Source organism: Canis lupus, chromosome 9, assembly GCF_048164855.1.
Source record: "Canis lupus baileyi chromosome 9, mCanLup2.hap1, whole genome shotgun sequence".
NCBI lineage: Eukaryota > Metazoa > Chordata > Mammalia > Carnivora > Canidae > Canis > Canis lupus.
In genome coordinates this window covers 13,257,062-13,280,261 of record NC_132846.1, presented here as the reverse complement: position 1 = coordinate 13,280,261, position 23,200 = coordinate 13,257,062, and the positions used below count along the sequence as shown (strand labels likewise).

General features: G+C 35.2%; 1 protein-coding gene across 11 annotated transcripts in view; it reads right to left on the bottom strand.

The window, feature by feature from the left end:
• Positions 1-23,200, bottom strand: part of AKAP6 (A-kinase anchoring protein 6) — a 568,763-nt gene that overhangs the window by 79,779 nt on the left and 465,784 nt on the right. For all 11 annotated transcript variants that reach the window (XM_072838209.1, XM_072838213.1, XM_072838216.1 and 8 more), the window contains 2 exons: positions 6,165-6,311; positions 2,677-2,901 (listed from right to left, as the gene is read on the bottom strand). In XM_072838209.1, the coding sequence (XP_072694310.1) occupies positions 2,677-2,901; positions 6,165-6,311 (372 nt within the window). The remainder of the gene's footprint in view (positions 1-2,676; positions 2,902-6,164; positions 6,312-23,200) is intronic.

Below are 23,200 nucleotides of genomic sequence, written 5' to 3'. Positions count from 1 at the left end.
ATATGCCTATTATCAATTATGATTTTGACAGGTTATAAACATTATGCTACATTATTATTATATTACAAACATTTGGTTTAATTCATCCAATGAATGTGGTAATATACAGAACACTTGATTAATCATACACTAAACGCTAAAGAGTAAACAGCTCAGAAATATTTAAAATTCTGGCTAGGAAAGACATTTATTCCAACAGACAGGCATAAAGCTTTCTTACAAAACAAAAAAGAAGTGCCATCATGCTAGATCCACTTAGCTTATCTGATCAAACTCCTCAAGGTCAAAATTGTAGAAGGAACTGAAGTTTCAAGTTATAGAGAAAAATTATCAGGGCTCCATAAACTCTGAAAGTTTGAACACTTCAATTTAAAAAGTGACCCATGGCAAAGAAGTTTACACTGCTGTAGTATAAAAATGTAAAATAAGAACACAAATATTTCTACCTCCCAAGACCTTCAGTAGCTAAGACTATCTGCTATTCTGGCCAAATTACTGAAATTATGATTGATAAACCAACCACAAAGAAATAGTGACATTTAGTTCTGTCCTGTTTTTTTCCTTTGAGCCATCCAGCATTGAAAGGCATTCAATAAATATCAATAAATATCAATTTTGCATAGTAGTTCAGAGAATAGGCTTTACACTCAGACAGCCCTGGATTTAAAACCTAATTCTACCACTCATTATATGTGGCCTTGGACTTGCAAAACTTAACCTCCGTGTGTGTTTCCATAGGCACATCCTGCAAAATCAAGATTCCACTTCATAGGTTGCTATTAGCATCAAATGAGACACATACATATATATACTCACAATGTATATTGTACATTGTATCAGCAATATTGTATATTGTTGATGACACTATACAAAGCTAAAGCATGAAGCTAATGTCTTTGGAAGCATCAGCTATATTAATATAGAACTGCTCATTCTTCAACTTATAATAATAACAAAAGTGTGGGGAGATTGTTTTTAAATATCTATTTAAATATCTATGAGATATGGGAGTAGGTAGGTATACAAATAATTGTAATAACAAACTTCCTGTCATTGTTTCTAATTATTATGTTACATTTGGAGGTTTATAATATGAAGAGATTCCTATCCCTTAAATGAACCATTACAAAAAGTAGAAATAATAATTTATGTATGTAAACTCATAACTGTGTAAAATAAATACTATTGGTATCTCATCTTATGGGATGAAGAAACTGAAGCACCGAGGGATAATACGAGAAACATGACCAAGGTTACACAACTGTCTGGGGCCATTAACTGGTTCACTAAAGTTGTGATATAGATACTATAGAGAAAAAATATATTTCACATCATCCAGCCTACTAATGACCAGGATGCTTTATAAGGTATATGCCAAATTCAAAATAACACAGCATTCAACCATCTGAAGACTTCATTTCCCTGCAGTGGAGGTTAGGGCAAGACAGGAAGAGATGAAATAACAAATCTTCTGGATGTTAGATTTTAAACAGTAAAAATCCATTTGCCTTGGGAAGAGGCTTTCATTTAATTTCCAGTTTGGTCTTGTAATTCAGTGGGAGAAGAGGAGGTTTTCAACCAAAGCAATTTGTAGGTGTGCAATGCAGTTTACTAGGAAGTATGGTGGTCTTATCTTAAAGGGTTCCTCCTCCTAGGCTGTGCAGGTGAGCAACATGAGCCTGCTGTCTGGAAGGCAGGAGGTAAACCATGGGCCACATGTGACTAAATTCTCTGATCCACTGCTGGAAGACCATAGGGCTGTGAGGGGATGGTGGGTGCAGGGTCGGGGGCTGGGCGTGGGGGTAATGAATAAAACCTGGTTCTGGAAGGCTTGGAAAAGAAACAGTTGCTTGGTCCTAAGAAGTTCTTTCCTTCTTGGTTTCCCCCTTTCTCCTCTTTGAGACCATTCATGCCAGAAGGTTTCTTGTACCAAATTCATATCCTATAACCCCAAAGCCTCAGAGCCCAAATAATTACCACATTTAAAGGAGGATTCAAGTAGTACAGGCTAGCATAGGCAATAAAAGAAAATATTTGAATTCTGAACTGCTTTTGAATAGATCTTGCATATACCATGGAAACAAATGGGGTAAATGCTTCTTCTTTGCGGATATACAATGAACACGCACCCAGCTGTGTTGCCAAGGTTGGCATTTTTCTACAATGGACTATGCCTGTAATGTAGGAACCTCTTACTTTATTTCTTCCCTCTCTATAAATAGTTGATTCTCTCATATGTAAAAATTATGTTTCCTTTTGTTAGCATTAATGGTCTTCAGTTAAATCATGTGCTTTTATCATATCAATTTATGGAAGTATTTTTAGCCACATTATTTATGGAACATTTAGGTCCGCCTTTCAAAGTCTTCAGTATTTTTTAGTGTTTGCTGGTCTGCTTTTAATTTATCAAAGCCCTCCCTCCACAGGCATTGCACAAAACACACAAGCAGCAGAGATTTCCCCTATACAATGTGTATTTGATATGCTTAATGTTCATCTTTATACACACAAAGATGTTGGCATACAAGAAATGTGGAGGGTGTCTATAAATTCAAAGAAACATTTAAGTGCACAGTGATACATAGATACATGGGTATAATACTTTATGTACTTGATAAATATTTCATCCCTACCATAAAGAAAGCTTTTTATCAACTTTGATTGTTTTTTTATTACCTTAAAGTATTGCAGTTGTTTCTCAGCATTCATTGTTCCTTCCTTTTCTTGTCTCAGACAGGAATTGAAGATGAAAAGCTCTGTATCTCTTAGCCACCCTTTCAGTTCTTTGATCCTGACCTCCAGCTGCCTTACCAGGCTTCCGCTTTCAGGAGAGAGCAGGTCACGTGGACCAGACCCACTGTGTCCTGCCATTGTGTCCTGGATCTTCTGTCCTAGGGTTTTCTAATGCATCAGATTAAAAGCAAAAACAAAACCAAAAACAAACAAACAAACAAAAACCAACAACAACAAAAACCAAAAATATAGATTAGCTTCAGCACCAAAAACATACCATAGTTTGGTTAGTAACAAGAGCCACCTGGAAGGTGTCCCACTGCACCTGCTACCTCACAACTGACATTCAGTTCAGATTAGCTCATTGTTCCATTTAGGATTTTTGAATTCTTGAGCAATGTGTGTTGTTCTGACTACCACTAGAGGCTTAAGAAGACCTCATTCACTTATAATTTCCTTTAACAGGAAGGAAAAGTTCACTATGGTCACTGATGAAAATTCATTTAAATTCTCATGACAGGAGTTTACAGTAAAATATTCCCTGCATAATATTTTCAGGAGATAGAAGTCTGAGTTTAATCAATATACTAAAGAGGCCAAGAGTAGATTGTGCATGGAGAATTAAATTCATTCATTCTTTCTTTCTTTCTTTCTTTCTTTCTTTCTTTCTTTCTTTCTTTCTTTCTTTCTTTCTTTCTTTCTTTCTTTCTCTTTCTTTCTTTCTTCTTTCTTTCTTTCTTCTCTCTCTTTCTTCTCTTTCTTTCTTTCTTTCTTTCTTTCTTTCTTTCTTTCTTTCTTTCTTTTCTTTCTTTTTTTCTTCTCTCTCTCTCTCTCTTGCTTTCATTTCATAAACTACAATTTCCCAAACCATGGCTGTTAAGAAGGGGTAGCCTCCTTGGTGCTGTTGTTACATGTTACCTGACTTGGAAATTGTTCAACCCCACAATTTCTCCCACTTTGCATTTCTGGATGCTAGACTTTCTAATATACGTGTCAAAAGAAGTCCCAATCCACTATTCTAGAAGCCTTCTTAGATTAACCTCTATGGCATGAACGTGCAGCTGAGAGGGCTTTTTTTTTTCTTTCATTCTTTCTTTTTAAGGAAAACACTCTGGAGAATCAGTAGGAGTTAATCTATAATGATGAATTAAACCTACAAAAATAAGCTTTAAAACACAAATAAAATTAAGTCAACAAACATTCATTTGCTGCGTAGTGTTCTGTAAATAGTATCTTTAGGAGATCATAACAGAAAAATAGCCTTCCTTGGCAACACCCTTGTATTTTCATGGTGCAAATATTGATAATTTGAAGACCCTCGGTGGAATCCAGATTTAGCTATTGTTTTTATGCTGTAACAAAAGTAGCAGCAGGAGGTGAAATCAATGCCCTTGGAGGGTAGGGTCACAAAAAAGAATTTATTGCCACTTTTTTGTTCTGGAACAGTTTGCAATCATAAATTCTTCATAAACAGAATACTTCAGAGAATGGTCCGTCTTCATAAATATACGACAGAGGACATCAATTTCATTTAATTCACAATTTGTGTCAGCACAGCAGATGCCAATGCCTGCCTTGATAGGGTTGTTTAATATGCAATTGAGACAGAGTAATATGCAGCACAGGGGACAAAATTTCACAGATTAAACTGTACGCACCACTGACATTTCATTCTAATGTATTTCCATTCCACACTGTTCACCTTAGATGAAAGTAATATTAAAAACCATATCCCTCTATTTTACTATTGTTAGAAGTTAAAATCCTTGTCTTTAAATTTTTTTCATGCCAATTAAAATGTAATCATGCCAATTAAAGCAGGATGCCTGGTGGTGTTGGTGTGGCATAGGTTTTGCTAAAGTCTCCCTTCTACCCTTCTCACCCCCTAAATCATTACAAAATTCTGCCTATTGTACTCAAAGGGTATTTTTGTCAAAATGACAACCATTTTTTGTATCTGACTCATGAAGGATAGCTAAATACTGTTTCTTTCTTTAATCTTCTCTTGATTTACAATTTTTGTTGAGGAAGCAATATAACATCAAACAATTTTCAGAAAAGATTATTGTGAGCTGCTTATCAAATTAGAAATAGATATATTAAAATACAACATAAACTATTGCTCTTTCTATCAAGCACATAAAGTTGCTGATCTCATCTATTTAGTGAAATAACCCTTTAAAAATGTCATACGTTAACCACGTTTCTCCTGTAGATCATCAACGAATTCTGTGGAATTTAGCAGGTTCTGATTTCAATCACCATATTATAAAGTGGAAGCCACTAATTACTAGTAAAAAGTAACAGTAGGTCAGAATAAAAACTTTCAATGTTTTAAGTTACTTTGCACAAGTGCAGAGTGTAGTGAATTTAGATGAGAAAGCGAGGATTTAAACTTGCAGTTTTTAATCACCTAGATTAAGTATGGCATAAACCGAACACTGGCATTCCTCCAAGTCATCAAGGTACATGGAGAGCTTTTTATTCAAAATATTTTTGGAGTATTATTTCTTTAAAATTAAAAAAAAAGGCAGAAAAGGGAAGGCATGCAAAATTATGCTCCATAGCTGACACCGCCCATACTTTGCTGTTATAATTAATCATTTAAGTAATTGACAAATTTAGCTTACCCTTGATTTGAAGTGAAGGCAATTTAGGAGAGACGTTGATGAAAAAATACAGTTTAACCTCTCTCTCTCAGCTGTCTTCCAACAAAAGGACAGCACTGTCTCTTGCACAAGTGCCATCCTGGTCTGTGGTTAACAGAATCTCTATATTGCCTTTTTGCCAGATTCTTGCAACACAGTCTTTGGCTGAGACCCAGCCCATCATTGCGTGAAATGAATTACATGAAACTTTTTTTTTGGGGGGGGGCTTTTGTTAAAAGTGAGCTGGAAATTGAGGCACAAAACAGTGGCCGATTTCATTCTGCAATTCAGATTTGGGTCAGATTTGCATCTTTGTTTTGGTGGCTTTCTTGTGACTTGGAAGCTGTAGTGACAACTCCACTTTTCATCTGAAGGGTACAGTAAATAGTTAAACAGTGGATGTCTCTAACATGTACCTTCAGAATAAATTCTATTAACATTCATTCAAGCATGACAGTCAGTGTATATCAGATATACTGTATTATAGTTGACTTGGTGCATACCCATAATACATGGCATATTTTACTTACTTTTTTATGTATTAAAGAACCAAAATTATTAAAATCTGAGAGAAGACAAGCTCAGAGTAAAAAAAAGAAATGCAACAGAAGAGGAAAAGCAGTGTTTTTCTCTCATAATAGCATAAATAGCTTGTTTGAAAGGTAGGTGGTGAATTGAAAGAGAGAGATATTTGTGCTTCAAATTAGAAATCAGACAGATAGAGTACTTCACTACACAAAAAATGTACACATAACCTACAAACAGTAATAAAAATGCAAATACCCCAAGCAGTTCCCATTTTTCATTAATTGAATCCACTTTTTCAAGGAGATCATTTGGTAGTAAAACGCCACCTTTCTTCAGTGCTTCAACCTTACTAAGCAGCTCCGCCTTTTTCGGGTCCCTGATGGACATTTCCACACTGTACCGCTGAAACGGAAAAAGAAAAGGAGAGATCTCACTAGGGAGACAGGTGTTCTTAAAGAGTCTTTCAGCATAGAGTTAGTGATGCTCATGGGTGTTAAATGTTTTTGTTTCCAATAAAATTTATGGGGAGGCTAAATCCAAGTATCTGTAGTAGTTGAGGAATGTTACAGAAACATTTCAAATATATATCACTCACACATACATCAACATCCAAGGGATTGCATTTAGTTGACTAAGATTTATGTCATTTTTAAAGTAAAGTTTACACACACAAATGATCTTTGATTTAAGATATTCCAAACAGGAAAATACCTGGTCCAGAGAGATTTAATATCACAGTTCATTTCAGCTAACATGTGACTCCGGAGTACTGCCCATCTCTCATCTCTGCCCCACAGAGAACTGGTGGTACAGGTACAAATAAAATGATCCCTAAAGATTGTGTGACCTTCCTCCTTAGCCTGTAAGTCTCCTGAATTCTCAGTTAACACTTTTTCTCCCCATTTTTCTTTTACTTAAAAACTGTGTGGGCCTGAGAAGAGGTACATATAGAGAAAAAAAAAAAAAAAGAGCAAATCAGTGCTTTAGAAATGTTTACAAATCTATGCCTCTTTAATGATTACCACAAAATGTCCCCCAACATCACAATTTACTACAGATACCTCTCCCCCAATATACGTTATATTCTAATAAACTGCCAAGTGAGTCTCTGCTAAGAGATGCTTTGCTAGAGATAACCTAAGTGCCATTTAATAATGTTTCTATAGTGATTTCTATAGTGGCAGTTTCTAAAGTGATTCTCTTCAAATAACTCTATTTGGATAACTTCATAGTTAGAAAGTTTTAAATTACAAATAGCTATAAATGACTATATTTTTAAAATGTACTACACACAAAAACACCTCTGAGTAGAAAACTAGATTCTGGTTAAAACATTATCCATATTTACAACTTTAGCACATTTCCAAAACGTAATGGCAATCCTCCAATTTTTTCCTTTGAGGCACGTAAGCTGGGCCACTGAGGCCCTTGATAGTATTGCTCTATTGCTCTAACTGAGCTAAGAGGGTCGCCTTATCAGATCCAAAGAGAAAAGCTTTTGTCTGGGCAAAGTAGCAAATCAAGAAGTCCAAAACATGACCAAGCATGTTATTCACCCTGAAAACACAGTATTAGATAAGATCCCAAACTAAAATACAATTGGAAGTAGCTTATAGGAAAAGAAGGTATGAAATCCTTGTTTTGGGTAATAGATACTCAGCATTTATGTGTATATGTTTGCATACTTTGTTTCATATTTTAATCTTTCATTTACACTAAACACACACATCATTTGTATTATGTAAACTTCTGCAAATGTTAGTCATTTGTGGATCACAGAACAAAATGTTTTAAGTGAGATGATTTAAAGCATTTCATAGTATTAATGAATGTTGATCAGAGTGTCAAAGTATCCAAAATTACATGAATATGCATAATCAGAACTCTTCCAGAATTTGACCTGTGACACGTGGGAGATTCTGATTGCATTTTCTGATGGCAGGCAATTACCAGGCCCATGTTACTCCAATACTTAAAAAACACTGGCCACTTGAGTTTTCTGGACAAAACACTCAACAAGTATTCTAGAAACCTAGATAGTGTTTTATTTATCAGAGTGATGATTGGGAGAGGGCAATCTGCTTTAGGTAATCAGATTCCCATCTAAAGATGATGCTGCTGACAAAGATTTACATAATTAATTTGGTAAGACTTCTTTGACATAATATAGGGGAAACCAGCATTTCAGGGAGGCAGAAGAATCCTATTTAAATCTTTTGCTTATGCCATGTTCACTGATAGAAGGAGTCCTCTGACTGTGCCACCTGGGAGCAGTCTCAACCAGTTATCACTTCACTTATGACAAGCTCATCCCTCTCTTTACCCCAACTTTTAAGGGCTCCCACACAACAGATCAGTCAAGACAGAGGACAGTTTAGATTTGTCTCATAAAAATGATAGTCTGGTAATAATAAAAAAATATAAAAAGCAATTAATTTAATTTTAGACATAGTAAAATAATTTTCTCTAGGAAATGTGGTACAAGTAGTCACTGCAATGGCTATTATAAAAGGTTATTACATTAAAAAACTTGTCTTTACGTATGTTCCCTGTCTCACCACCATGTAACCTACTGTATAAATAGCTTGATCAAAGATGTGATTGATGGACAATGCTTTCAAACTATAAAAGCTAGAAGAATCTAGCTAATCATTAGGTGTATCAGTATATGCACAAGGGGTACCAGAATCTCATGTAATTTAAGGCACAGATATTGACTTTAAGTTTTGAGGCCCTCTGAAGGTTGAATCTGATATGACTTAGGACCTCAAGTTGTATATATGTGTAACAATGCCAGAGGGTTGTTTTTGCTGATACCCAAGACATTTTGCTCTTCTCTCTTTCAACATCTTTTCAGCAAAGAAGCCTTAGATGGGGAGAATCAACTGCCAGCTCCATCAGTTCTCAGTCATCCTATCAAGTAGGGCTACTTTCTCCTGTGGAGAGAAGATAATTTAATCTTCATATTCATTTCACCCACAGCAGCAAGTGAGCAGAGACTGCCCCATTGTGTCCTATAGTCTGGGGATATTATGATAGGGACTACTCTTCAATAGCCAAAAATGAGATTAACAAAGTTAAAGTCAGATGGCTTTCCTTGAGTGCTAAGGTAAATAAGCATCCAGTATTTAATTTCCCCACAGCACCTGCTGTGGGCCTCTCTGTCTAGTCGAAAATAAAATATACTCTATTGAAAGGGCATATTTACATTATTAAGTGTATTTGCCTGGCCAATTCAATTTTGACTAATGAAGCCTCCTAATAGATACGTGAATGATCTAAATCAAAGACACAGGCTACTCCTATCCAAAATGCCACTCCCATGTGTACTGGGAGGTATATAAGAAAACTTTAAAAACAAAGCTAAAAATAACCACAAACACTAGCTTGCTATTTTTAACTAAAAATTAAAGAAGTTTTTAGAAATTCTTACTCAGTGCTTGCTTTTTAAAAACACAAATGCTAAAATCGAATTATAAAACAAAGCCAGTAAAACACGGATTTCTGAAAGTAAATATAATTAGAAATGCATAAAGACTTGATTGAGATAACTTTTTTGACAGTTATGCTAAAGGCTCTTTCCCTCCTAAAATCTTTTTTTTTTTTTTTTTTTTGTTAAAAATCACACCAAAAATTCTGCCCAAATGGAGACTGGAACAATGCCTTGAAACAGTGTTAATTGTCACCATGGAAACCAGAAGAATAAGCCATTTTGAAACTGGTATAGAAGGCACACATTGAGCAACTCAAGCATTTTTCTGCCTCCCTCAATGTTAAAGAACAAGATGCCTTGTCACTGTGAGGTCAGAGAAAGAAAGCATCATGAAAGGGTTGTAGATGCTCACTGTCTAGTAAATAAAAAAAATAGAAAATAAACTACATACAGCTAATGCTATAAGACTACCCAGTGAATCTTTTTGAAATAGAAAGATCATCAAAAGATGGCCAGGATTGGGGGATGGATTCCACCTAAGCAAATCTTCAGGGCTATATTATGTGAACCTTGCCCCCAAAGCTCCCTGGGAATTCTGCTGTTGTAATAAAACTTCAGAAGAGGAAAGAAAAAAGGCAGCATGATGGAATTCAAAATAATGCTCTAAAAGCACACAGAGAGATTAAGACATCCATTGTAAGACTTTTGTATGGTGCTTCTGTTGGTTATGCTGAAAAGAGACCAGACATTGCTGAGCAGAGGGTGAAGTTTTGGCTACAAGAAACATAAGAATTAAACCAAAGAATTTTCTTGATTATTAGAATAGAGCTGTCCAATTCTGTGTCTTCAGGGTCTGAACATTTACATCTTATGCCACATTTTAACTGGGCTTTACGTGACTTTATATCAAGAAGGGTTAAAGCAAGGAAAATGATCTGGTTATTAGAATATCAAGTTTGAGTATCTTTCCCAGTGCAAAGTAATACCACACACAAACACCTGTATATCCAGCATAATCCCCTTTCCCTTAAACTCACAACAGAAAGAGAGAGAAAATACAGCGAGGGAAAAAACAAAACAAAACATGTATTTTAGTCTATTTACAAGAAAGCACATGCTAGGAATACACCAAAACACCAAACTACTGGTAAAACTATACGTGAAAATATGCATTTTTGCACCAAAATGCAGAGATGTGTCTGTCTGTGACTCTCGTATTGTGCTTTCTGGCTAGTGTTTGCCCTCCTCATGCGAGGCTTCATGGTGGCCCCTCAGCAAGTCCATGCCTAATGCCATTCAGTGGCGAACAAAGAGTCTTTTTATATGAAAGTCCAGGGTCCACGGCTCAGCTGTACATGCCCCCCGAGTGCAGGAATCTGCTAGAGGCCAGTGCCGTCTTTGCCGCAGCTCCTGTGCTGCCCCCTTTTCCAGAACACCAGTGTCCAGCATTTCACAACGCATGTGATGTTTCACATGGAGCCACTATCACCTACACTCCAGGAAGATGTTCCAGATTGAAGAAGGTTCAAGCCCAAGACAAATAATAGTCGTTATTTCTTGCAAACTCTTTGTATTTTATCATTAGCAATTTATGGCGAATAATTGCACGGAGAAATTATAAAGACTCCTACAATTGTCCTTGTAAATTAATAATAGGCTTTCTTGATTGGGATAAATTTGCTGCTGAGCCTTTGGAAAAATTAAAAAGTGCAATGTCATTTAAAATTGCCAGAACTCGCACAGCAAATTACATCTGAGGTTAAGAATTGAGTTTTACCCCCTCTTCTAGCTTATTCCATTTGCATGATCTGGAAATCACATTACATTGGCCATGTATTGTTAATTGGACATAGATTGCATTATCTTTAATATAAATCAAACTACAAATATTAAAATGAATTGCAAATTCCCTAATAGAAGATCATAAAACAATCTTTTTTAAAGTATCTCCCATTAATAATTTAATTCCAATTATATCACTCAGAAAACTTAAGTAGGAAACCTGGCAACTTATTTCTCCAATCATTTCTTTTACATAACAAATACCCAAGCCTTTGAAAACAAATACCCAGAGTAGAATTCATTGTTATAAAAGAAAAATAAAAACACCAAGAACCAGTAACTTTTCATTCTGATTTCATGTTGAAATACTGCATAAGAACACCAAGCCTGCCTGTCTCATCCCTTCCCTACCCATGGCAAGGGTAAGAAAGAAGTCTCCACAGAAAAGATTCACTAAGTTTCAGAACTATTGTGATCTCATTATCTAAAATTATAAAATTGATTATTATTCTTCTATTTATTTTTTAAAAGGTTCTCTAGCCCCTTAGATTTCTATATAAATCTTCTATCTTTCTGAAGCCTTTGCATGGCCTTTAATGAGTTTATATTAAATATTTAATACTGTTTAGGGCATATCCACTACTACCCAAAACAGTTATATTCCCAGCAGTCCCACTGTTTCAGGCAGAGGACTTGATTGATCCTCCTACCCTGAATTGAGTAGAATGAAAAGAAGCAGTTGGAAAATAGCAGCAATCATTTAATGCAGATGACCTCTGACAGCCTCGCAGCTCTTCTATCTGAACAGAAATTTGCATGGGGTCTCTGTGCAGAGGAACAATGTAACCTAAATGGTAGACAATCTTTATTCTAATGAAGTGGGTGTCAAGGTCAATGTAAAACTGCAATGATAAATGGTACACCACTAGGCAAGAGAAGTTGCATAGGCATTGTAGTGCTTTCACATTAATTGAAGACTGAAATGCACTGCGTGAAAAGCACAAGCCTCTCTTTTCACCATAATGTGTTAATGCGCCAATGCCGAAATGATTTCTTCAAGATGTTTGCCTGTTGACACGTATCTTATTGCAAAAATAACGCAAATGTGGAATTATGGCAAAAAACAAAATGAACATTTTTAGAATTTTGCTTTTTCCTGGAATAGAATTAGAAAAACCTAAATAAAATGTCCCCAAACAACATCCTGACACCTAATGTAATTCCTTTGATCCCCTTTTCTTTTCTTTTTCTATTTAGACCTGTCTTTAATTAGTTTCAACCAAGCAACCTTTAAAGACCCCTTCGCTGGGTGCTTTTATACTGAGTAACTGTAAAAGAGGACCAAGGAGAGGAGAATCATTCAAATATTATTTTTCCTTCTCACTTCTAAGTTTTTTGCTTAGTCTGCAGTTAAGATCTTCAGGTATTGTTTGTCCTGAATGAAAATGTATGAAAAGCCTATGGTTTGTAAAAGAAAATAACTATTTTCTAGTGTGAGAACTAGAAAACTATAATCTGGCCATTTGACATTGCCAAAATGACTATACAGCAATAATTACACCATTTCTTCAGTTGATCTAGCAATCTTGTGACAGCCAATTTTTTTTTTTTTGTTATATAGAAATAAGGACTATAAACTGCTTTAAAAAAATCCTGATTTACTTAAGCCTGTAGAGGGGACATTGTTTGCTAATACACTCATTAGCAACCAAGCATTTTAACTTCATCAATTAAACAGGAAATGGAGTTGCACCATTAGTTTCACTCTTTGCTAAAATACTGATAAGAGCATATTACGAACCATTTGAGAAACATTTCTAGGCTCAACCCGTAATATGTCATAAACTCAATGCATTTTTATGGTTGACTTTTTTTCCCCCTGATTCCGGTAGATGTAACCACCTTTCTAACACTAAGCTTCCTGCTACAAATAGATTTTAACAATGGAATTACAGTTACACTAGTCAGGAAAGGTCTGTGGGTCTTTTGGTGTATAGTCTTGGTGACTAGGAGGCTATTAGTATGATTTACTAGAAAATAAATGATATTGCTAGTTTGCAATTTTGATGGAAAACAAAATGTTTCAAATAGAATTTAAAATTCCTTAAATGGTAATTCAGAGGGAAAAAAATCTCAATATGAGGGAGGATAGTGAAAAAGAAAAAAAAGTTACTGATGAAACTGTTTAAAAAACTGTACAGCTTCATCTGTGTGTGATTTGTCAGGTCTGAAGCTTTGACGTGCCCAAGGGGCAGACCCCAGCGGGGAGTAGGCTGCCGAGCTAAATAGCTGTGAAAGAAGTCTTAATGTAGGATGGAATTCAAACTAACCTTGACATGACCTCGGGAAAAATATGCAAAAAGTAAAATGAATGCACTCTGCAAGATACATCCTAATTTTGTGGTGGAGCTGGTTAGTTTTACAAACATAACTGAGACCTTAAAAGAAAAATAGAAAGCTAGTAAAAGGGGCAAACTTTGGAATTCAGGCAAAAAAAAACGTAAGCAAGCATGATGTGTTACTGTGAAGGCATGTGAACCATTTGGAAAGAATCCAAATAAAAACCCACACCGAACAATATTGTTGTCAGCCTGTCTATTCAGGAAAATTGTTTTTTTTTTTTTTTTTTAGGTTGAATATAAATGACACAAAGCCAAGATTACATCACTGCATTACAAAGTCTGTTGTGGTTTTTAGCTGAACAAGCCCCATGGATCTATTGGTTTAGGACAGTAATTCAGTAAGGAGGTTTTAATGTGTTATTTTTCCTCCAGTGACAATAAAAAATAGAGGAATTTAAGGAAGAAATATCGTGGGTGCTCTCTAGTCTATCTCTTGCTTTTGATCTGTATTTGATAAACCACGCTCACATTTTAGTTGATGCATTGAGTCTTGATTTGACTTTATTATAAATTTTGCCTGTTTTGATGTGATCGGCTTAGGAGGAAGGCATTTGTTCTAGCTCCCCGGCCAAGAACTGGCTAACTCATTGGATATATGGAAATTTTAATTGACTGTCAACTTGTGTAGAAATTCAATCCTATTACCTTCTCAATGCAATTTTGTAGCAATACCAGTTATTTACTACACTACTAACCAGATTTTAAACATAATTAAATTGCTAAGAACATACACCCAAAATCTAATGACTTAAATCCCTACAGCAAGGATGTGAATTCCTAGATCAGGTATTCGTGATTCCATTAGGTTTTCATAAGCATAAAGTGAGCAGAAGGATGTAATCACTTAGAAGCACAGAAGCAAGGAGTTTTCCTGAGAACCTGTTGAACAACATATGTAAAGATCACTGTTTTGTGGATATCTTATACTACAGTGCTCTTTTGTGATCTAGTCTTATTCAATATTTTTATTAATGATACATGGAAGTAAAATATGTGTATGGCATGTTGATTGGATTGCCAGATTATACTAATCTCAATGACCAATAGAGAATAATAAATATTTCAATTCAAAGATCAGAAATTCAAATATGTATAAGGTAGTGGTATACAAGCAAAATGGCTGTCTTGAGGAAAAAGAAAAAAAAAAAAAAAAAAAGCCCTGATTTGTAGTGTTTGCTGATTTCCCTGGTGTAAATACTCCTCCCATGGCAGATTCCAAACTACCAAAGGTGGCTACCACTGGCAAAATTTCTGAATATTTAAGGATCAGTTCTTCTGAGCCAGTATTAGCTAGCTAAAGTAGTATCCTACTACCTGGCAGCTAATGTAAAGAAGTTGAGCTGAGCACAGATTAAGTCATCTTCTTTCATACTCTAACCATTGCTAGTGTCTTAGAAGAAGAGAACTACTTTCTCTACTAAAAGAAAAACAATGAAAAAATTGGATGATTACAAACATTCGATCCGAGTGAAGGGGAAAAAGAAGTAATGTGGTTTGTGGAGGATAGGAGAACATGAGTTCCATCTAAATGAGGCAACCATTACTCAGCTCTTTCAACTGTTCCTTTGTTGAGAATATGGCTTCAGGATGGTCTCTATGTGAACAGGTTTCTGGTTTAAGAGAAGACAGAAATATGTATTTTCATGTGAAATCTCCTAAATTTTAGACATTGAATTAAAACTTTTTGACACTGTGCAGGCCAAACTATGTCCCTGAGCTGGATCTGAATTCGTAGGCAACCTGAAGCTATGATGATACTATACTCCAAAGAGAACACAACATGCTAGCATAGTAGATTAAATCTAAGTAGAAGATATGATACATGTCAAGCCTGAGATAATAATTTCCGACCAATAAAAAAAATAAAAATACAAAAACTGCATAAACTGTCTTTAGGTTCAATGAGTCAACAGACAGTGGAAGGTAAATATAAAAAAGGAAATATGATTTGGGCTGGACTGAGATAAACATAGGGTTATAAATAAGAAAAGTAACAGCTTGATTGTGATTTACTAGGCTCAAACCTGGTTCTGGTTGGGTTCTATTTTCCAAGAGGGGCTTAGGCACTGTCTAAAATGTCCATAGGAGAGCACTCAAGGAAGGCCAAATATTTAACGTTTCACCAAGGAGCAAGCTATTGAAGGAGCTGAAGATATTCAGCCAACAGGTAAGTAAGAGTTGAAGATGACAGAAGAGAGGAAAGGACATGTTAGCAGACTTGAAAAATTTAGAAGACTTTCAATAGAAAAATATTAATTTCTTTCATCTGATCTCAGAGGTCAGGCATGGGATCAAAGGCTGAAGAACAAGTAGGAACAAAGCTGGGGCAACAGGGAGTTCCCACTTACCACAGGTATTCAAGCAGACATCGGAAGTGTAACTGGTTGGGATATTTTATGACATAGTTAGGAACTGAATGAGAACTGGTCTAGAAAATAAAGTCTACAGTTCCTATCTGTTTTAGAAAGTGGAACTTCTCTGCACCCCCATCCCCAAATCAGCCATAATGATCATATTATTATGTGTATAAGAGGAATGCTAAGACCAAAACACACCAAGTGAAGGAGAAGCCATCACTTACTGGAACAAGACTCACATATAAGATTCTCACGTAGAGAAACCTAGGAGAACAACAAGGGAGCAAAGATATAACCATATAAAATGTAAGCTACTCAATCAAAGCCCAAGATAGGACACTGAGAATGAGAAGAAAAGGCAAGGTTAAATGAAAAATCCTCAAATCATCTTCAATCTGTCCTACTTTAGAAAAGGATTTCATTGAATTTGAGTCATTAAATGAAACCTTTTGAGTCCTTTTTTATTGGTGAATATTTTATGGGGGAACTTCTATAGAATTTATGCAGCTAAGTCTATATTTCAATAAAGTCTTTCCTGTAGATTTTTTTTAAAGACATAAACTTCACAAATGCCACTCTCAAATATTTCCTTCCATCAATACAGAACTTTCTCTAACAGATTGAAGAAATGTGTTATAACCCTTGCTGCCAGCAGTGTGGGCATAATGGCAATTTCTCCTCCATGCTATGAAACTTCATGGTTGTGCTATATTATGTTGAAAATCTGCACATCTCAATGGGTTTTCTGTGCATTCCAATGCACTTCAGTGACGATGTGGATCATTGCCATAATACATCATGACTGTTCTAATTACGGTTTCATTATGATGCACCATATCAGGGCTGTCGTAATGTCATGTCAGCACATAGTAAGAATAGTTATGCAATTATGTAATATCTGTTAGAGTATGCAGTGTAGGATGGAAAAAAGACATGAGGAGCAGCAATTAATGTAATGAAACTCAGTTTTCTCCTTCAAAAAAGTTTCCAATATAAAAGTATTATTTCTTCTACTTTCCATCTTCTGACCTAAACAAAATGCCTTGCAACACATCTATTTTTGTTTCATCGGGTACTACTTTATAATCTAATGAATTTTTTAATAAAGCAAAATAAGATGAGAAAAGGGAAATTCCTGACTTTAGCTGTTATCCACATGTCACAAAAGAATGAGATTTACCTAATATATGCTATAAGAAATCCAGTAAAAATTTGAGTGTAGTAAATTAAAGTCCACTGAAGGCTTACTATTGTGCAAATTTCAAACAATGTCACATTTCTCTGTCTTCCATGATCTCTTGTGTAGCATAGAACTTCTTACTTTACCTCTTAAAACTTGACTGATCACTTATATCTTACGTAAACTATGATACTGAAATGAGATAAAGCATCAGTATCCATATTTACCTCCCTAAATTACAACCATAAATATGCACTTGCCTTTAGTCTAGCTGCCAAAATATATCCAAATATCCATAAAAACAGAAATCTTATTATTTGTCTTATATTTGAAGAATATAAAATCTCAAAGGATGAGGGCTATTCCATTTTTGGCCAATCATGAAGAGTACTTTGAATATTTGAGGTCCTTGGTAAACACTGAATCAATGAACAGTTTTTCAAACTAAGCAATACACAAATTTTTGTTTGTTGTTTTAATATACAACCATAGGAGAATTTATATATCAAAGCTTACCCCATATCTCTATAGCTGAATTATAGGCTTGTTCAACACAAGTATTTATAATAGAAATGCTGATGAAGCCTAAACCATGGACGTATACAGTTGTGCAGCAGCAGCCATTTCAAATATAGATATATTTTTAGCATTAGGAGGCACCAAGTTTGTTTAAATCTGGACTTTTTTTTTTTTTTTTTTTACAATTGCAAGTAATGTTAATAGCACACTGTAAATGTTAAGGCTAAGTGTGCAATGTCAAAATAGATTGAATCTCTCTGAAAATTGGAAATTCAGGCTTTTCAAACGTAATCCAGATGTTTGGCTTTTATTCAGATTTCAAGAAAGAGGGAACTAATATGATATAAAATTCATACATGCATATTTCATTAGTGCCTTTTGTATCACTGAATTAAACATTCTGAAACGTGCTTTTCCCAAATCACAGAGTTTTAAACCAAAGCAGTTGCCAAGATGTTGCGCACCTCAAAAATAATGCCAAATTAATTTCATAAGGAAGAGACTATATATTTCTCATGTTAATGCTGTTGATAATGGTTCTTCAAAGAGAATATCATGCTTTCTCTTTGAGGATGACAAGAAAAATGAGAGGTAGAACACTGTAGCCATTGTAGTTTATCAAAAAGATATTGCTACAGAACACAGTGACTTTGGAAATCTAAGAGTAATCAGTGGCCTAAATGAAGGCTGAAAGCACTATCCTCCATAATGTCATTATCAAAAGCTATCTTTTCAGGTTTACCGCAAATAGGCATTCCTCAGGGACTTATGTACATCAGCCCTGAGAAACATATCCAGAACTCACCATGTTTTAGGTTTTAAGACAGAGCCGATCAAAGCATTTCCAGAGTTATTCGCTCCCAAAAACACAATGGAAATGCCATCATCCCTCTATGTATTGATATCAAGACTTTTTCTTTGTAGCATATTTTTGGCTTTTTAAAAGATTTTTACATCTTTAATCTTAATAGATCCAAAATGCCATGGAGTTTTTCTTGGTGATCACCCAAATCCCTGAATTGTAAAGTACTTGATGCCTTAGGCCACTTTTTTGAGGCTACTCTGCTACCTTTACTTCAGATAAGGATGAATGTAGTTTCAGAATTAGATTATAAATTCTTACAATGGATGTAGAAGGTCAGGGATCATGTGTTGCTCACCCTTTATCCACAGTAACTCTTAGTATTATGGATTAGATGTAGAAGGTATTTGGGAAATATTTATTCATTTGAATTTCTCCCAAATAAAAGCCCAAGTGAGTCTATATCAGCTGTTGAAACATATGTCAGGTATAGTATTAGCACACAGAAATGAGTAGCATGTGATTGCCTCCATTTATCTTTGAACTTCCTGTTCTGTGGAAAAACTATGTGATCAGAGCATCTAATACAAAAACATTACTCTCAATTTTTAGTTAGAAACTGTGAACAAAGTTAATTATTTCCCATGGCCAGGAATGGTTAACAGAAAAAAAGCTTCTATAAAATGTATCAAGAAAAAGAGGAAGGTGACAAAAACCTTTTAAATATTTAAGGATACCTTTTAGGAATTCAGTGTTTTCCAGTGGCAATAATATTTGACCCAGATGTAAGAGGTGGGTCAAGTATCCAGTTCCAACACCAATCTGCTATAGATTTAAAAACTTTCTGTTCTAGCCTATTTTCTGTTTGTTTGTTTCTTTGGGGTACATGTCCATATTTACTAGAAAGAGATCTTAAGAAAATAAATTTTAGAGATTTCAGGCTTTAAGTACTATTTGTTGCTCCAGCATCAGAAAGTGTGACCATCATTTCAATGGATTGTTTTCTTTTTTGTTCTCCTATGGCAAGCCCACGGGGAAAGTCAGTAATATCACATCTGTCTTATAGATTAGAAATTGATACATAGAAGTTAAGTGACTTGCCCAAGGTCAGTAAGATATTGTTAAAACCCAGAAACAGAACTTTCAGGAGGAATTTCAGCTTAGCTTGCTAGGTCATGCTGTCATTCTTTAAAATGCATCTTTAGATACAGTCCCAAATTCTGAGAAAATTGGTAGGCCCTGGCAGTATGTATAATGTAAATAAAGAAGGTCAAGAATGCCGTTCAAAGTGACTTTGGAGTGGTCAAAACACCCTTGGAACTTCTATGGCCAGATTCATTTTGCTGTAGGTTCATCCTTCAAAATTCCACAAATTTTTAGTAGCATGAAGTTGAGGCTAAAAAGGCAGACAGACTCTCACTGGTAGCCATGCCTATTGTTCAAAAGAATGATGGCTTACAGTTTAAAGAAGCTCAAGGGTACAGGTGAAAATTTATGAGCATAAACTAAGACTATAAAGAGCAAATGTTGGTTATGATAACTGCTTTTGAGCATTTTCCCAGCTATGTAAGGGAGTCTGCCTTAAACATTCAAGGATGTTTATTAGAATAGCTCCATTAAAGTGAAACACAGTGTGTGTGTGTGTGTGTATGTGTGTGTGTGTGTTCAATCCCAAGAGTGATAAAAGTGAGAGAAAGGAAGGAGTAAAGATTTAGAGAACAAAATCAAAGAAATACACAGATGAATGGAGAGAAAGTAATAAGCAAATATGGGAAATTACAAAGGTCTCACCAGATAGGGGAAACAATAACTAGTCCACAGAGAATAAATCATAAAAACTACATAAAAATAGATAATGTTGCGGAAGAGGAAGGAAATCACAGCCAGAGAGAAAGTTTTCAGTGAATGGTTCCCTTGAAATTATCAGATGAAAGAATATAATACTGATGACTTAAAAATTTGCATAAGGGCTGCAAAAATTCAGTAAGTGGAGGTTGAAACAAAAAACCCCAAAAGTACAAGGATGTGGCCACATAGTGAAGCTTATGCCATAACAATGGATAACTTCTCAAAAAGAAATAGGTACTAAAACTTGTGATTTTGAAGATTTTCTCTGAGCACATCAATAAGGCGCCCCTTCACTGGGCACCATTTTCTCTGCGGCTGTTACTTCTCCCTTTGGTAGCTTGCTCTATTGAGGGAAGTTATTTCTTATTCTCTTGGTTATCACATCTGTAAAACAAAGACAATAATATACTCACCACAAACATTTTAAGAAATAAATAGATCTTGTATGAAATTTCAGATCTCTGTAAAATGTGCCATTTTAAAACAGTCTTTGTTCTTAATACATGTGACTTACAATAAGATAATGTGGTTTGCTACCTATTTCAAGACTGCATATTTCTCATTCATTTTTATTATCTTAGACATAATGTACTGTAATACTGCCCACCTTAGGAAAAAAAATAGGTAGGTCACTTTGGAATGGAGTCATTGAAGAGGTAAACAATATTTACATATAATACATAGTATATATGTATGTTTATATATAATACATATATATTAACTATGTATATATAGTCTTCATCTTTTAGAAAATATACCAACAAAGTGTTACTATTTTTCTCTACCCTTAATGAAGGGAGGAGGGAATATGCTGGTATTACCTAGTAATACTACTTCTCAAAACCTACACACATAACCGTTTGATCACTAGGTTCTGTAAACATGGTGACAGAAAAGGACCCATGCCAAGCATTTTAATTTGTGAATCAATGAGATTCAAGGAGTTTGGCAAAAATAAATAAATAAATGAGAATAAAATATACGCCTGGAATCAGATTGTCCATTTTTTAAACTTTGTGCAAAGCTGTGCAACTCCATGTGCCTTAGTTGCTCATCTAGGGATAATATTAATACTTTTTTCACAAGTTTGCTGTGAGGATTGAAGGCGCTAATATACGCAAAGATCCTAGAACAACTCCTGTTACATAATAAGCACTGTATAGAAGTGTTTGTTCAAACTTGATCCAAATGTTGCCTGCTAAGAAAATGTGACCTTTGGCACAACTTTTCTCATCTCTTTAATGCCATTAGTTTGTATATTTATGTATATAATTTCCCTTCACTACATGAAACATGGAATCTAGGATTCAATGTTCAATAGAAAACAATCTTGGCTTCTGTTGACTTTGACCACACGGTTGAAAGCCATTATTATGTGCCCCTGGTTTGCTCCTCTTCCCCAATGTATCTTCCTGATTTGGGTAAAGTCCTAGTCATGCGTCAAACTAACTCCTAGATCTGAAGGTTTCTTCCTCCATGTTACATTGTTCTACAATGTACTTAACTCCATTCCACTTACTTAAATTCTATCCAGAAAGGCTCAGTTCAAATATTTCTTCTTATGAAGACATTCTAAGAGGACCAAAGCTTACTCTTCTTTTGTACCACTCATATTTGCTATCTTTGCTATTATTTCTTTTTTATTTGTTTGTTTTGCTTTTCCAAATAGGTCATAAATTACTTGAGGAAAATGATACCCTTCCTTTTATGTCAGTTTTCAGAGCATAGAATAATCCCTAACAGATGCTTAGCACCTCATCTACACAGTCACTCATACCAGACAGCATCATTTCTTACTTTTCCTTACTTTTAAAGTAAAGGTGAAATTATAAGACTGTTAATTCCTAATATGTATTAGACATGAACATGACACACATGAATATATATTTAAAAATACATATTAAAAAAAGAAGAAATGTTTGTGCTTAGGCAAACAGAAGGCAATGCAAATTTCATAAATTATTAGTTGAGCTTGATACTAATTAGTGCAGTTTGCAAAGTGGGAAAAAGTTGTAATCAATTTTTCCCCAAGCAAGTATGAATCTGCCTTTAACCGGATAGCTCTCCAGAGAAGTAGCCCCAGTAGGGAATTTGGAATTAGAGAAATTGCCTGTCACTAGGTCTCTCAGGGTAACTCTGAATTCAAACGTGAGCCTGTTCTTTACCAAAATGCCCTAGGGACAATTCTGGTCCTTTCCTCATAGACAGCTAAATGCCTTCATCAGTGTTTGCCATGACATCCAATGTGACAAATCAAATACAAACCAGTGATGTGCATATAGCTATTTAACCAGAAGGTAAGAACAGGTTACCTTCATATAGAATGATGCATTTTCAATGGAAATATAAGTGAATATATCTGTTCTATGCTGCAAAGAAATTTGAGGAGGACTTGATCATTCTGCCCCCCCAAAAAGTTAGGAAAATTGAAATGTGTAGAAAATAAGACGTCAAAGAGAAAGCTAAACTTCCATGACAGATTTAGCAAGACACTGTTCTAGAATCCAACTAGTTATCGACCACTGAATAAAAATAAAATGTAAAGAAAACAGCCTAAGAGGGCTTTTAAAATGTGCATTTATGATTACCACCTGAAATGAACTAAAAACAAGGTGGCATTTAACAACTATATGCTTTTTAATGGTAATTTGCCAAAAAAATTATATTTACTCATGAGTTTGTTTCCTTAGCCTTTGAAATTGAGTTACTAAAATTCTGGTTTTGCCAGGTTGTTAATAGTCAAGTCAATTACTCCTTGGGATAATCTTTGATTTTTCACCAGTCAGAGAATATTGAAGTTGGAACGGACCTTAAACCACCTGGTCCATCCCCCTAGCTTTACAGATGAAGAAAATGAAATCTGAGAGGATAAGAGTCATTGCCCAAGGAGAATCCAGCCTCCTTCTCCAGCACTTTATCACACAGCTTTCTAATCTTCCTTGTCAAACAATGGTCTTCAGCTAAGCTC